Here is a 13,763-nt window from a genome sequence, read left to right on the forward strand (position 1 = left end):
TGCGCTAAATGAGACATGCAAGATAATAACTAGCTGCTTGAAACCGAAACCACTATGAAATCTATAAAAAGGGGGTTCTGCAGAACCCTCAAAAACGCAGAGGTGTTTCAGAGCACATAGAGAAAATTGAACAGATCCCTATACACGAGTGGCATCCCTATACAGCACGAGAGCTTGAACACCACGAAAGCGACTAAAATCCAGGAAAAGCTTTCTTGAAATAGTGTTGGAGGAACTGCCCGAGTATTTTCCTCTTCCCCAGCTTCAACGGATAGACCAATCTCTAGACTTAACGTCTTAACGTGGAAAACTATGAACGGGATAAGAACAAAGGGTCGATCCAGTAAAATTAAACATGGTAAAATGGAGAAAAATACCAAGATGATGTGAACTGTAACTGTGACTGTTGTACTGTTGAGAAATACAGAATATATAACATCTTCTTACATGCATACGTCCTTATCGGTGTATCCTCGAAGATTTTTGGCTCGCCAACAAAGATGGAACCGACGTAGCCCGATACTGAGCCGAAATTGTTGAATGCCATGATCCATGACATGTCCGGACACGATTTAAGTAACGTAAGTTACCAATTTACATTTGCTGATGCACAAGCAGGTTTACCTGTGTAAAATTTTTTGTTACATTGTTATACAATTATTTGCAAGTTTACAAGTATTGGTTGCTGCTGTAGTAGTTTCCATATTGTGTTGAGTTTAAATATCCTTACCGTTTAACAACATTTTGCGTTCGTTTACCAAATATTGCTATTTTGATGTGATTCTTTTAATAATTGTAGTGATTTGATTATTGGCCATATTTTTACCGCTGATTGCTTTGCATGTTCCTTTATCAACAATGTTTATTCATTTCACTATTAATAATTATTTGAGCTTGTATTCATAATTAACTCTATTATTATATAAATTCCAATTTTTCATATTTTTAACGTGTATAATATTAACTTATGCCGTTATTTCATAGTATAGCACACTCAACTATCGCAATCGAATTCTTAAGTTCTTTTCTTATTAGTCCATTAGTGTCATTAGTTCGGTTATGGTCCATATAATTTCCTTTGTAATATTACAGATTCTGACCTTTCTGTATTATTGTCGCTTTGTATAACCACCTTTGTAATTATTTTGTAATTTTGTAGAACTTAATGAGTTAAAATTAAATGTATATGTAATATTCTCTACTTTTATTTCACTTGCTAAAAATTGGCTTTACTATAGTCTACTTGCGTCTTTCTTTGGATGTGGTAATATACATACCCAATTCGAAGGTAAGATACCAGGGTGTTCTAGAATGAACGGATATAGCCAGATTCCCTTTCTGATGTCCTCATATGTATAGAGGTCATCATATGTACAGAAAGCAACAATGCATATATTAATAAATATTACTGAAATATAAAAACTATCTTTCTACGCACATATTCATTAAAATAATTATATCTTCCATACCATTATATACTTAAATACTTCAACAAATAACTAGATATTATAGATTCCAAGTTTAATAAAGGTGTTAAAGTTGTATAAATATCTAATTATTATTGCTGCTCATGTGTAATAAATAATTAGTTCAACTATGTTTGCATAATTGCCAACGATAATTATACATAATTCTTTTAAGATCTGTTATGGGAATAATACCACATAAATAAAGAAAATTAAATCGTCATTCACTTTACCTAAATTCCTAGATATACAGTATGTAACAAAAAGGTACGTCATAAATTAAATCACATATTCTCCAAAAGTCCAAAAGAGAAAAAAACTAACTTACCTTAGTACAAAAAATGTGCACATAAAAAAATTACAGCCCTTTGAAGATACAAAATGAAAATCGATTTTTTTCAATATACCGAAAACTGTTACAATAAACCGAAAAAAAAATTGATATGTAGCTTTCTTATAGCAGGGACATCTTAAAGGAAATAAAAGTGAAATTTGTGAACCCCATAAAAAATATTGGGGGTTTTGTTCCCTTAAACCCCTCAAATGTTTGTGTACGTGCCAATTAACTTATTGGGTTACCATTAGTTAAACAGAAAACTTTTTCGCCTCTTATTGTTTTTTCGATAAGCCAGTTTCTATCAAGATACGGCTTCTTTTTTAAATGAAGTTTTATGAGTACCTAACAAAATGTCAATTATAAATAAATTTTCATATTATTACCAGGTCAGTATAATCTTACTTACATTTACAAATTTGTGGTGTATTTTACAAATGTTCAAAATATATGGATAAAAACGGGCTTGGCGAAAAAATACATACTAAGAGGCAAAAAAGTTTTAAAAACACTGTGTTTAACTAATGGTACCAAAATAATAATTTATTTGGAACGTACACAAACATTGGGGGCGGGGGGTTTAAGGGAATAAAACCCCCATACAATTTTTATGGAGTACACAAATTTCACTGTTGGAGCAGTTGCCAGTGAAATTGATTGCCACGCTTTGCTTGATAGACAAAAGATCCGCCATAAATGCTTTAGATTTAAAAAGCCGATTAGGAGCATTTTCTACATCTGATACTTATTAATACACATACAATATAGGTGCATAATACCCAAAAACAAAGACAAACAAGGAAAAACAACAGAATAACGAGTAATCGAAAAACTAGGGCGACAGATGCTTAACATAATTACGAGACAGATATAACTAAAACACCGACAAAAATAAGAAAAACTAGACAGAATATTAAATATAATTGAAGACTTTTGGAATGTGTTAAAATCGTAGAACAATTTTAACTTTGGGTTGTAATACAGATTTTGATCCCCTACAAATAGCTTCTCATGACTTTTGATTTAAAATAATTAGGGAAGCAGGAATTTAACAGTTTAGAATTTTACATAGACTATGGCCCGTTTTACGATTCACCACCCTGTATATCAAAATTAAAGGAGGGGAGAAATGAATGAAAATAAAAATAGAAATTAGGGTAGAGGACGATGTTGAAGAGTGAATAGCTTCACATATTTAGGCGTCGAACTAAATACAGAGAGAACAGTACTAATACAAGCAAAAATTCCAAAAATGATAGAATGCATATTCCGCTTCAACCGTTTAAAAAAAATGGTAAGAAAGATCATTGGATTTGTCAACAAAAATTGAATTTACAAATCGAAACACAAATTAAGGTTTTATTACCCATTTGTATATGCTATTAGTTCTTTGGAAAATTAAAATACTCTTATAACTAGAGACTGGAAAATATGCACTAAAAAATGTCTAAAATATGCATGCAATATGCATTTTAAAACAAGCTGAATATGCACAATTAACATGCAAATATGCATTTATATATGCACTTATTTTTATATGAATAATTTTATGGTTTACGTTAAATACATAAATAAATAAAAAATAATAAAAATAAATAAATAGGTTTGAATTTAAACCAAATTGTATTATTATTTCTTAATATATTTTTTTAACTTCAGGTTTTGTGACAAATAAAACGGCAAAATATTTTATTTTGACCACAAGATAAATAAGAGTACAATAAAATAAATGTACATATTTTTATTGTTACAATATTGATTCATATTTTCTAAACTAATATTATAAAAAGAGTACAATAAAACAAATTTACATATTTTTATTGTTACAATAAATAATCATATATTGATTCATATTTTCTAAACTAATATTATGTCTTCTATCTGTTAATATTTGTTTATAGGCAGAAAAAGATCTCTCAACGTCACAAGATGTAATTGGGGCATATTTAAACTTTGCTATTAGAGACGGATCCATATTAATATTTTCATCGAAGTTTCCAAAATTGATTATATTATTTATTGAACGCAATAAAGTGAAACCCTCATTTTTGTTTAAAACGTCATCAAGTTTATCTTTAATTTTTACTCCAATTTCCCCATTCAGATTTGTTATTTTCTGTTTAACCGAATCAACAATAGACATACTATTGTGAAGACATAAATTTTGAGCCTCTAATTTTGTAATTGAACTTTCAATGATATCGAAATTCGATTTTATATACAACAATTGATTTTTAATAGACTTTTCTTTAAAAATATTTTGACAGTTATCAATAGCGGTACAAGTCGGATCAAAACTTGAAATAACGCTTTTGATGTCGTCGTAGTGTTCAGATAAAAATATAGCACTTTTAAGCCAAGTTCCCCATCTGGTTAATACTGGTTCTGGTGGTAAAGGAATATCGGGAAGCATCTCCCTATATACCTGTACACGTAGTGGTGCTTTCAGAAATACTTTTTTTACATTATTTATTAAGGTGTTTACATTGGGAAATTCAATTCTAACTTTCTCTGCAACTCTGTTTAGGCCGTGCGCCAAACATGTACAGTGAATTAAATTAGGGAAAAAGATTTTAAGATTGGATGCAGCTTTCATCATATATGAGGCGGCATCACTAAGCATTAATAATATTTTTTCAAATGGTACTTGATCAGGTAAAAAAAATTTGTTAGGGATTCGTTAACAAATCTAGCTATTGTAGCATAGTTTGTTTTTTCCAAACATTTTACACTAATTAAGTATGAGTTTTTAAAATCGCCAGAGTCGTTAAGAACTCCAACAATTAGATTCGCAATTTGTCGACCCTTTGTATCCGTTGTTTCGTCGACGGTAATCCAAAGATATTCGGCTTTTAACTGATTTTTAATACTCGTCATCACATCTTTGTAACATGCACTGACATATTTTTTCCGAAGAGTTGAAGAACTTGGTATTTGAGCTGGTTTATCTTTAATCTTGCAATAAGTTTTTAAAAAGTTTTGACACGATTTATGTTCTAACTTGTGCAGAGGGATATTGCAGTTCAAAAAAAAATGGCATAAATCCTTTGCAAAGGTTTCTTGCCCAACTGACGTATTCTGAATCTGCAAACTGTTCTGTAGAATCTGCTGGCGAGGTTTATTATCATTTTTTGATAGCTTAGTTTGGTGAAGTGAAGTTTTTATGTGTTGAACTACTTGGAATTTCTTTTGACATGGAATCTGGAATATAATGATAATGATGTTTTAGATGTTTTCGTAAATAGATACCTACATTAAAATGATCAAACTTTTTAAACCTCCCCCAATTTTTTTTTATTTCTCAAAGTGAAATTGAAATCGTCAAACAATAAAGTACAGTCAGTGTACCGTAGTATACAGGGTGGGCCACTCTCAACACCTCGCTCTGTATAAGCCAAACCGTTGCGAACTTTAAAAAACAGTTTTTGAAGAAATGGGACGGTTTGTCATTTTAGAATAGACAGACACATAGATGTGCAAAGAAGTTTGATAAGTTTAAAAATCTATTGAAGTGGAGAACTTACCTTTTTATCACAAATGGTGCAAAACATACTTTCACTGTCGATAACTTTTAGATGATTGTTACTTCCAATCCAACTTCTGAGAAGACTTGATTTTTCCCTTGCTACTTTAGGCATTTTCACAATAATAATAAAATGATTTTTTTACACAGTATAGTCAATAACTTGCAATCACAAAAGTTGAATAATCGGCGATTGATTTAAGACTAACCATTCATAAAATAAAATAATCTATCCTACCCTTAAAATGCTTAAAATTTCGTTTTGGTTGGTTTTCCCAGAATAATTCATAGTTGGCCGACACCAGCAGAAAGTACAGGTAATATTTGTAATGTTATTCAAAATATAATCGGTATTTACTTAGGTAATTTGTAAATTCTGAGAAGTCTATAAATCTTAAATATCCGGATAATGATACCTGCAGCTATAAATAACGCCCATTATGTTTATGGGTACAACAACAAAGGAGCTTAACAGCAAAATATTTACTTTCACATTTTATTTTAATGGATGTTGATGTTACTAATATATACCTTATTTTTAAATGGGGTAGAGTAAATTCCCATCAAAATATGCATTTATATGCTCTTAAATCTCCAAATATGCAAGGCATATGCATTTATGAAAAACATGAGAAATATGCAGCATATATATGCATATGCATTTTGCATATAATCCAGTCTTTACTTATAACAGCTTTATAAGATACAATATATCTTTATATTATGTATGTACTTACTTCCGTAAAGCGTAAGCCTGGAACCAGGCCTGGTGAGTATCGGTGTGGATCCGTATCGTTCTCCTGCCATACCAAACCTTGACGAACCGGTCATCGTCATAGTTGATGGTTTGAAGGCGATGGGTCGGATTACCACCTTTCCCTGAAACAATAAATATAATTTGAGAATGTTTCTGGTATTGGGTTATATGAAAAACGAGTAGAACTTTAGTTTATGCATATCGTCGCCTCAAAGCAACAGTAGGATATGTAAAAAAATGACTTTTGGGATAACCATTTCAAATGATTGGAAATAAACCCTTCTGTTGAGTGTAACACTGAGATAAATAAAAAGTGGAATACTTTTTTCACAATATTACATATCCTTGTGTAGCTTAATTTTTTTTAACTCACATGCTATTATGTAACACTAAGACAACATACATATCCTACTATTGTATTTTGTCGTTTACTAATTTTGGTCACAAAATATTAATTATTAATTATTATAAGTATTAATTATTAAGTTATCTTACGCACATCCTACTGTAATGTAGTTATTGCCGAATTGCGAATATTTGTCTTTGTTTATATTAAACGGCTTGCACCCACAATATTTATTATCTTTAGAAATCTTATCACAGTTCTACAATTACATTCATATTAAAAGTTGTATTGTGAGAACAAAAATGAATAATTCAGCCTCAGCCAATTTAAGTTATAAAAAATCTAAAATATCTAGTATAAAGTATAAGTAAATATCTGCATCCGATGTGACCACAAATAATTCTGATTAATTTTCCATTCTCTTTTGTTTGTCATTTTTGTTGTCGAGTTTTAAAATTGTCGGAAAACATGTATATTGAGTTTATAATTTATCTAATAAAATGTTTGGACAAAATTGTTTTGTTTTTCATAATAAAATGTGTAAAATTTTAAACAAAACTTCAGTACAAAAATATAAGTTTATACAGTGAGGACGTTTGAGTTGGAATAAATGAATTATCTCGAGAAGGGGTGAATTTGGAGAGAAATCCTGAGACAATTCGAATTTTAATTTTAAATTATGACTTTTTGCCATATACATACTACTGACGTCATCCATCTGGTTGTGATGACGTAATCGATGATTTTTTTTAATGAGAGTAGGAGTTGTGTTATAGCTCATTTAAAAGGTTATTTAATTCTCTATTCAGTAATGTAAATATTAACATAATTATTTATACAGTGTGTCCAAAAAATATTTTTTTTATTAAATTATTTGACACAAAAAGAAGAATGTAAGTAATTTATTTAATTAAAAATATATTTTACTGCTGTCAGGAAAACAGGTGATAATGTTTATTTTTGAGATAAATATTGTTTGTTTATCTCAAAAATAAACATTACTTTTCGCTTAAATTGAATGTTCAAGCTGCTAAGCGACAGGTGGGTGACAGATTTAACATTGAATTTAAGCGAAAAACAATGTTTATTTATGAAATTAACATTTCTTTGTTTTCTGACAGCACTCAAATGTATTTTAAAGTAAATGAATTACATACACTTTTCTTTTTGTCTCAATTAATTTAATAAACAAAAATTTTTTTTGGGCATCCTGTATAAATAATTATGTTAACGTTTATATTAATGAATAGAGAATTAAATACCCTTTCAAATAAGATATAGCACCACCCCTACTCTCATTTAAAAAAATCATCGATTACGTCATCACGACCAGATGGATGACGTCATTAGTATGATATATATGGTAAAAAGTCATAGTTTAAAATTAAAAATCGACCTGTCTTAGCATTTCTCTCCAAATGCTCCCATTCTAGAGATAATGAATTTATTACAACTCAAACGTCCTCACTTTATAACACATATTTACGGATATCGTTAAAAAAACAAACTAACTGTTAGAGCAACAGTAGGACAAGTAACTTTTTTTCCAATTATTTTTCACTTTTTTATGAATTAATATAAAAATTTATGTAAGGCCTGTAAAGCTATATACTCAAACAAAATTCCATGTAAATCCATTCAAATATAAAAAAGTTATTAGGTAATGAAAAATTTCAATTGCGTTTTTCTCGAAACTACAATATTTGACATATCCTACTGTTGCTTTGAGGCGACGATATGTATTATACATTTTTTTAAGATCTGATTTATGTTCTGTTAAAACCCTTGTTGAGCTGCCCCTCCCCCACTTGCAAAAATTAAAAAATTCTTGAGGTCGTTACACTGGGCAGGAATTTAATATTTTAGTGGGGCTAACTCAGCCTCCCCGCTACTTAAAAATACGGAAATTGAATCAATATTTGTGGCAGAATTACGAGCTATTTATGAGCTTTCGAAGTGATAAAGTTTCGATTTTTAACCTCATCCCCTTCACCCCCAAACAATCCTTTAATTGGTTCAATCGTCATTACTTTGAGAGATTAGTATTGCATCGTATGAGCAGAATATTTTAGTTGTTTTTAGAGTGCTATTATAAATAACTTATTAAAATAAAAAACATTTACATAGCAAAACAAATTTCTACTTACATTAGCATAAAAACTCTACACTTTGTTACATTTAACCAATAACTGTTTTACTATAAAGCAATACTTTAGTACTATTTACTTTTCGTTATCATAGAAATAACTGATAACGATTTGCACAAGGAAACGACAATTGTAATTGTATCATTGCTTCAGTATTTTATGACAACTTTCTATCATGACTTAAAATATTACCTTATCAACACCCACGTTTGCCATCGATAATATTATTATTGCTTATTGTTTTTCTCGTAGTTATACGTAAATAAAAATATTTAATAACGCATGAAATGCCTATCATACTAAGTTGTACTCACTAACCCACTTATTGCAGTTCTGATAAGATATACTTATACGTTTCGCATATAGAATAGTGTAAATAATTTATTTGACCGCGTTATCTATACGTACCTAATATCATTATCATATTTATAGAAAACTTGGACCTGCTTCTTCACTTTCTTGTTCTATTTTGTTTATTCCTTTGACGTAAGATATAGTAGAGGATCCAAACAGGTCGATCTGCACCGATCTATTTAATGGATGAAAGATATTGGATATGTAATTTGGTATGTTAACAATTATAAAAAACAAAGGGTGCCCGATCTAATTTTGTTCTAGGTATAATTAACTAATAATTAAAAAATGACTTTTTTTATAAATTAAAAAAAAATTCGACAAGGACAGATCTTATTTAAGATTTTTTGGATCATCCTTAAAAAAAAGCTATTTTGTAATTTTTCTCTCAAGTTGATCATTTTCAAGTTATAAACAATTTAAAACTGAAAAAGGAACGAATGATAACTATTTTCAAGGCTCAAAAACACAAGCAAAACTATTATTTTTGTAATCATCAAGTACCTAAATTCAAGTACAAATCTTCTTTTATCAAGTCCTCATATGCATTTTTGCCATGTTTGATTCTAAAAATATATTTTTTTAATTGCTGATGAGGAAGGTTCCTTATGGGATCGTGCTGCATTAACAATTAAGAAACAATGTTTTAAAATGAAAGAAGTCCAAACTATTTATCAACAACTAATAGAATAAGGTTTGAACTTGAATTTAGGTACTTACTTCGTAATTTAACAACTGATATTTTTTACATATGTTTTTGAGGCTTGAAAATCGTCATCTTTTGTTCTTTTTTCAGTTTGAAATTGTTTATAACTCGAAATCGGTCAACTTAAATAATATCTGCCCGGGTCGTTTTCTTTTTAATTTATAAAAAAGCAATTTTTTGATTATTAATTAATTATAGTCAGAACAAAATTAGATCGGGCACCCCTTGTTTCTTAATTTTTTGTTACTAAATTACATATTCAATAATTTATACCCATTAAACAGGTCGGTGCAGTGAAAACAACCCCCTAACTACCCTCCTTATTAAAAATTGGTCTTCACCTTTCTGTAATTTCTTTTATATTTGTACATATTATCAATACATCCAAGAAGTTTGACCTATTTAAAAGGCCTAATTTTAGAAAAATTGGAGTTTAAAAAAATTGATTTTTTGCGATTTCGTATTTTTCACCCCTTACTTCAATATATCTCCGAAAATACTGGTGATACGAAAAAAAGGATAGACTACTAAATTGTAACTTTTTTCATAACTAAAATTTCCTTGTGCACAGATTTTCATTGTAGTGAACAGTTAGCGAGATATAGCTGTTTAAAACCTCTATTTACGAGCAAACACTTCATTATTCGAGCCCTTTAAGCCCACCCCAATTAAAAACTAAGGGATACTACGGAATTTAATTTACATAGTCTTATATATCTTCAATAATTCTACAAAATTATTTTTGAAAAAACTTTTTATCGCTAAAAATGAAGGAGCCATGCTTATAAAACAAATTTTTTTTCGAAAAATTCGAGTAGTCCGCTTATGGAGTATTTTCAATGTATGTATAATACACAGAACTGGTTCGTATACTAAAAGATGACTAAAAAACTATTTGTATTTGTATTTGTACATATTTGTAAATTCGTATTTTTGTGTAAATAAATGATTTGTAATTCTTTAAATCTACTTTTTTGAAGTTATACTTCTTTACGGCGATATGAGGGTGAATTTTTATATGTTAAAACCTATGATCCCGGCGCATGCGCATTATAACTTTGTTCTGATTGGATGTTCAAATGACATGTCAAAAATTATTCAATATGGCGGCTGTGGCACAGCTGTAGTTAGATTATTTATGGTTGTTGCGTTTTAAAATTTGTGTGAAAAGAAACAACAAACAAAAGTTAGTTAATAGTTATACTGCCTTTTTAAATAGTTTTCATATACCTATATTTTTGGACTTTTGGACTATTTTAGACAAGGAAAATTCATTCTAATTTGGTAAGTAGTTTTTATTATAATCATATTGTAATTATACATTTGGATTAGGTTGAAATACAGTAGAGCGTCGATTATCCGAACTAATTGGGGGACATAGGTGTTCGGAAAACCGATTTGTTCGGATAATCGAACTACAATATATTGATACATATTTATAGTCATACATATTTATCCACAAGTGAATAAAAGCCATATTTATATACCTACATATTTATTTATATCTTGATAATGACAACTAGCAACTAAACAAAAAAGTGCAATCTTTGCAACAACATAATTATTTTTGGATACAATATTGAAGAAAATTGAAGATATTTTAAGCGTCAATTACTAACGCTTGCTCGGTATTCGAGTGCGGGACGCGGGAGTCGATAGTTCGAATAAGCGGTCGTTCGGTTGATCGACGTTCGGATAATCGACGCTCTACTGTACATTTATTTTCTCAAGAATGGGGATTTTAGAGAGAAATCCCAAATTAGGTCCGATTTTTATTTTTAAATTATGATTTTTTGGCGTAGATTTATTTATCTAGTAGATATGTAATGCTTTGATTTACATACTTAATTTGATTACCAACAAAAGTTCTACCAATCTTCATCTAATATATTGTTTTCTTACTGTTTTGTTATATTTTAATATTGTATTCCACAAAATTTAAACGACATAATTTAATTATATTCAAAACAACTGTCAAACAGTAAAACGTTCAGTGGCCCTATTTTTCCACATGACAAATAATGTGGAATTGAACGAGTTAGTCTAGGCTTCGATTACGAATCAAAGTGCCCCGAAAGTCACGGGTTCGATTCCCGATGCAAGTTTTTATTTTTTTATTTTTTTATGCATTTTATGATTGTAAGTATATTTGTTATATAATTTTTTTTCAGAAAATGCGTATTTAAAATTTTTGCCAACAATTACTATCGTTCAGAAATCATTTTTTCTTTGTGGCATTTTTCAATGTGTTTGTGTGCGTTTTATTCTTTTATTTTTTTAAATTTTTGGTATTGTCTTAAAAATCACATAATATGTAGTAGAAGTATAACTTCTTACGTGCGTACAAAGTACACACACATTCTTTTTTTCTGTATAGATCGATTAAGGTATGTAATAAAAATTGTAATGTTATTAAGGGTGGTTTTTAAGGGTGGATATAATTTTAGGATATAATATTATGATATTTTATCCTAAAGCATAAAACAATCATTATTTAACCAATCAAAACCAAATTTTATTCATATTAAAGTTTACATTGTTTTTATATAATTTTTGAAAATAAGGGGTAGTTTACACCTACCCCTTATTTTCAAAAATTATATAAAAACAATGTAAACTTTAATATGGATAAAATTTGGTTTTGATAACCCTAAAAATAATCAACGCCCTTGAGCATGATATAGAATATGAAGTGCAGGGTGAGATGATCTTAATACTAAATTTTTATGTAAATCGATGCAAGCCGAAATTATTCTTTTGGGATAAGTAAATTTTTTATATAGAGCTCCAACAAGGGTGGTTTTAATGGCGGAAATGTTATGATAGTATATCTTAAAGCATAAAACAATCATTATGTAACTAATAAGAACCAAATGTTGATAATAATAAAGTTTAAAGTTTAAAATTTAAAATGTTATTCTATAGTTTTTTACAATTAGGGGTAGTTTTCACCCTTAAAAAACCAAAAGCATACAGCGGCTCAATATAGAAAATGAACTAGAGGGTGAAATCAGCCTAATCCCAAATTTTTGTACAAATCGATGCTGGATGAAAAAATTGCGAGGTTTTGCCATTTTTTCAGTTTCATTTCCTTGACTATAATATTTTAATATACTTCTGTGAGAGTATGTTTTCGAACAACAATCCAGAACATTATGAAACCTTGTTTAGGCTTTCGTCTCTTCAAGTTGCTGATTCAACAAAAAAGGGCTGCACCGTTTTTTTGTTACAGAAGCTTAGAATGAAGACAAGCAACGTTAATGGTGAGTGACAGAGCTGCTAGTGAAGCGAGGAAGTTGAAGGTATTATGCAGTAGCCAAGAATCAGTATTTTGACATGCAGCTTATGTTATCTGCGATCTCTTTCTTCTAGGGAGTTTCTTCTAGGACGTCGTAATGCTCACTAGCAAGTTCGTTACCGTCCAAGTATAGAAATACTGTACAAATTGCCTGGAGGGAACGGAACTTTTTTCTTGGGACGCCTGATGAGTATGTCTCCTAGACGGTAAAAAGGAGTTTTCAGGGCCTCTTTAGCTCTGATGATGGATCCATCTATCGTATATTAATCCGGCTACTCGCGGTACTAAGGCGTCGTTCAATTATGTCGAATTCTACAATCGTACAATTTGACCACAGAGAGACTAGCATGTCTGCCGCAGTACTGCAGAATTGATATCATTGTCGAACGACATCGCAGTACCGTGAGTGGCCGTCTTAAGATGACGTATCTTTTGTTGAAAGAACGAATTCTGTACTCGATATTTGAAAGATTGGATGTTCTATTACTGATGGATACCATGCATATTTCCTCATGCCTTTCCTCAGGATTTTTCTTTCAATGACCAAGATGGAATGATTTTGGCATTTGTTTAGTGATGGGTAGAGATACGCCTTGTATTTAATAATTGGCCTGATAAATTTACCCGATAAAACGCTCAGGAGATTCGTTCTTTTTCTTACCCTGTCTAGGGTGTTCTTGATGTCGATTTTCCAATTGAGAGTCCTACTAAAATAAACCCCCAAATAGAATACCGAGGTTCTAAATTTTAGCCTTTCTCCATGGAGTACTATCTGGTTCCTTGTATCTTCGTATCGGATGCTATTAGGATGTCTAAATAAAATGAATTGAGT

General features: G+C 30.1%; 1 protein-coding gene across 3 annotated transcripts in view; it reads right to left on the reverse strand.

Moving 5' to 3' along the window:
• The window catches only part of LOC114341392 (leucine zipper putative tumor suppressor 2 homolog), a 621,793-nt gene that overhangs the window by 106,376 nt on the left and 501,654 nt on the right, over positions 1-13,763 (reverse strand). For 2 of the 3 annotated variants that reach the window (XM_050652486.1, XM_050652487.1), the window contains one exon: positions 6,061-6,202. In XM_050652486.1, coding sequence (XP_050508443.1) covers positions 6,061-6,202 — 142 coding nt within the window. Of the gene's footprint in view, positions 1-6,060; positions 6,203-8,573; positions 8,728-13,763 lie in introns of those variants that run through there. The other variant, XM_028292203.2, reaches the window with a different exon arrangement.

Source organism: Diabrotica virgifera, chromosome 5, assembly GCF_917563875.1.
Source record: "Diabrotica virgifera virgifera chromosome 5, PGI_DIABVI_V3a".
In the NCBI taxonomy this organism is placed as follows: domain Eukaryota; kingdom Metazoa; phylum Arthropoda; class Insecta; order Coleoptera; family Chrysomelidae; genus Diabrotica; species Diabrotica virgifera.